A 3,409-nucleotide genomic window follows, 5' to 3' on the forward strand; every position below is an offset into this window, starting at 1 on the left:
TATATATATATATATATATATATGAGAAAAAAACAAAAAAACTATCAATCTGTATTTAGCAGCATAGTCAAGTTTTTAAGTTTTTATTTAGCTGTTCTTGTTGAAACATGCCCTTAATTCACTTCCCTCTTTGAGCTTCAATTCCCAGATCCTACACCCTCATAATTAGCATTTCCCTTGACCCGGGTTTCACTGTGAATTTGCATTTTGTGCATCTCTGTTCTTTGTTCTGTGGTGACCTTCAAATTGTACCCTGCAGCAAGAGTGTTGTTGTCATCAGGTCTTCAAAAAACTGCAAATTTTCAAATATTTATGCATTTGTCTTCAAGTAAAAACCTGCTCACTAACCTCTTTCCCTCTCTGCATAGACGGACTACTTCCACCTGTTCCTGTGTGTGGCCATCATTGTTCTCTATGGGGAGGATGTGACGGAACAGCAGCTCGCCACAGACCAAATGTTGCTCCACTTCAGCAACCTCTCCATGCACATGAATGGAGAGCTGGTGCTACGCAAGGTACGCAACAGTAAATATTGCCCTTTATGTCACCTGTGTACACAACAAAGTCAATGACTATCCATTCATTTTAAAACATTTGAATAATTGTTGGTTTATGATCACGCTCGTAGCTGCCTCAGTACATTTAACTCTAATCGGTGTTGTGCTTGCGTCAAGTAGCCGTGCCCGATGCTGCAGCAAAGCAGCTCTGACATACTGTAACCGGCCCACAGAGGCCCTGGGGTGCTAAATGGGATGCTGCCCTGCCATGCAGAGGATTTATGATCTGCATCCCTGCAACTGTGTTAGTCCTCATGTTTATGGATGCTGTGTTAGTACTGCTGCAACCACAGGCAGTGTGTTCACTTTAGCATGCAGCAGATGTAACGCCTTTTGTTGAGGTGTTTGTATCCGATGCACGCCAGCTTTTTAGCTTTAGGTCCCACACTGCTTACCTTGGCATTGTTTTGTTACCAGATTCGAGGGTATTCATTTATTATAATGTATTTATCCACTATACATTTGATAACTGCAACAGACTATTTTGCATTCCCTGACTGTGTTTCTTGTCAATTCAAAGTTCCTTTCACTCCTTCCATATATTTTAGTTCATCTTGCCACTTTTGCCCTGCTCTTACAGGCCCGCAGCCTTCTCTACCAGTTCCGCCTGCTACCCAGAATCCCCTGCAGCCTACATGACCTTTGTAAACTGTGTGGCCCGGGGATGTGGGACAGCCGCTACATCCCCACCGTGGAGTGTTCTGGTGAACACCCAGACTCACAGAGCTGCCCCTATGGAGGCACCTCCACCCCCCAGCCCTCCTCACCCTCCCTGTCCTCCTCACCAAACCCCACCCCCACGCCTCCACCAGAGGGCAAGAAAGGCTCCAAAACCCGGGATATTTTCACCTTCCGGAAACAGTCCTGAGAAGGCTATTGGGGAGCTTTGCTGGTCTTGGCTCACATTGGCAAAGGTTTTGAATCCATCTCCTGGATTCCTGAAATACTTGCCGCCCTCTGACTCCTCTCCCCAAAGTCCCTGCTTCTAGTTTCCCAATCTTGCTGAGGATGTTTGTCGGTTGATCCTTTTCATGAGGTGCAAAGAGGAATACTGCCTTACCAGAGTGATATTTGCAACGTTACAGCGTCACATGAATCCACGATGAGGGCTGTTTGCTGCTGGACGGGGCCAGAAGTCAAAAAAGCTGCTTCTCTCTTTGGGGCAGAATGGACAATCACCAGGCGCTGTGTTGGTCTGGGGCTTCTTCAGGTTTGAGTCTGCTGCTGGCTTGGCATACTTCCAGGGGCTTTGTGGGCAGGGGTCACATCAGGGTCTGAGGCAACCCGGCCTGAAATCGTGCAGACTCTGACCGAGGGTCTAATGAAACTGGAGATTCATTCACAAGGACTTGAACTTGAACTTTTGCAAATGTTGCCGTGTTCTCACAATGGGATATTTGTGTGAATATCAAATTACATGTGCGTATCTCTGAGTCTGAGCAGTACACGTTAAACACGACATCCAAACCTTCTGTGTTAACAAAGAAGGGTTAACCTACAAACAGGATTATAACGAGTTACTGGTACTTTTTAAGTTTTGTTCAATTTCATTTTCAAACAAGTGAATGTTTGCGTTTATATCAGCAGTTACAAATATTTAGCAATACTATATCCTTGCATGAACGATTCTTGACATATAGAGGGCACGACTTGTTTGGAAAACACTAAAAGCCCAAAACAGAAGTAAGAACGTGTTTACACAACAAACACTCGCATCATAGGGCTCTGCTTGTTTCCTCATCGGATTGCGGAAAAGGAGCGTTCTCGTAATTTGTCTCTGTTATAATGGTGTTTCCCGACAGGCGGTAGGAAGCCAGGCATATGTTTCCCTCTGATAAAAGTCCCACAAACACAAATGTTAATTTTACCTGTCGAGCAATAGGAGCTTAAACCATTTACGCAATACCGCCGTAAGATATCATTTAGTGTGAAGCATCGGATGGATATGACGGCGCTGTCTGCCAAAGAAAGCATCGATCATGTTTTTATCCTGACAGGAAAATTGACAGCCTGGTGTTTTACTTGAAGTTTTGTCTTTTTGTGTTGAACCATGTTTACACGGTTGTGAAAAATAGTCGGCACAGTGGGTTTTTGTTTTTTTTGTCTCCAGCGTTCTCTCCACTTTCTCCTTAAAATGGCAACAACGCACTAAGAATCAGTCCACATGAATGTATCTGTTTCTTTTGCTTCCTTTCACTCCACAGTGTGAAAGTGTGTGTGTGTGTGTGTGTGTGTGTGTGTGCGTGTGTATATAAACTGGAGTGACCTCTCAACATCTGGTAATGAGTTAGAGAACAGCCATAGGGCCCCCCCCTGACTAGTCTCTTTAATTATAGCAGTCATCATGGGGAGGAAAAGAGAAGGAAAGTAAAGCTGGCCCTGTGGAGAAAAAAAATAAATAAAGGAGAGATGGAGAGAAACGTGTGAATTAAGCTTTGCACAGGAATCTATAGTGATCTGCATCTTGCCTCTGTGATTTACAAGTCCCAGAGTCAAAGACGGCCTCATCTCTGAGGCTTTTCCCTGAGAGCTTTTGAGTGACACTCCTGGGGCTTAAAACATCTTCAAATTGTTGCTGAAATGTAACATTAAGACCTTCAATCAGCCCCTCCTCCTCCTCTCTCGCTCTGTCTCTCTTGTGGTCTCTCGCTCTCTCACTCAGCAAGCAGTCTCTGCAAATGACATTCATAACTGCTCCTTTTCCCTATTAGTTATCATGTGCTTGCTGGAAATGCCCGCAGAGTTTTGAAGATTGGGTGGCTGATTTAAAAAGAGCAAAGTCAGAGATGCATGATGGGAAAGTAATGTGTGTGTGTGTGTGTGTGTGTGTGTGTGTGTGTGTGTGTGTGTGT

General features: G+C 44.5%; 1 protein-coding gene across 1 annotated transcript in view; it reads left to right on the forward strand.

Annotated features, from left to right (window-relative positions):
• Window positions 1–3,409, forward strand: part of tbc1d16 (TBC1 domain family, member 16) — a 28,090-nt gene that overhangs the window by 19,085 nt on the left and 5,596 nt on the right. Inside the window, exons 12-13 of the mRNA XM_031872240.1 lie at window positions 369–515; window positions 1,138–3,407. Of these exons, the coding sequence (XP_031728100.1) occupies window positions 369–515; window positions 1,138–1,425 (435 nt within the window). The 3' untranslated portion in view covers window positions 1,426–3,407. The remainder of the gene's footprint in view (window positions 1–368; window positions 516–1,137; window positions 3,408–3,409) is intronic.

This window comes from Anarrhichthys ocellatus, unplaced genomic scaffold (genome assembly GCF_004355925.1).
Source record: "Anarrhichthys ocellatus isolate YVR2014 unplaced genomic scaffold, GSC_Weel_1.0 scaffold62, whole genome shotgun sequence".
Classification (NCBI taxonomy): Eukaryota; Metazoa; Chordata; class Actinopteri; order Perciformes; family Anarhichadidae; genus Anarrhichthys; species Anarrhichthys ocellatus.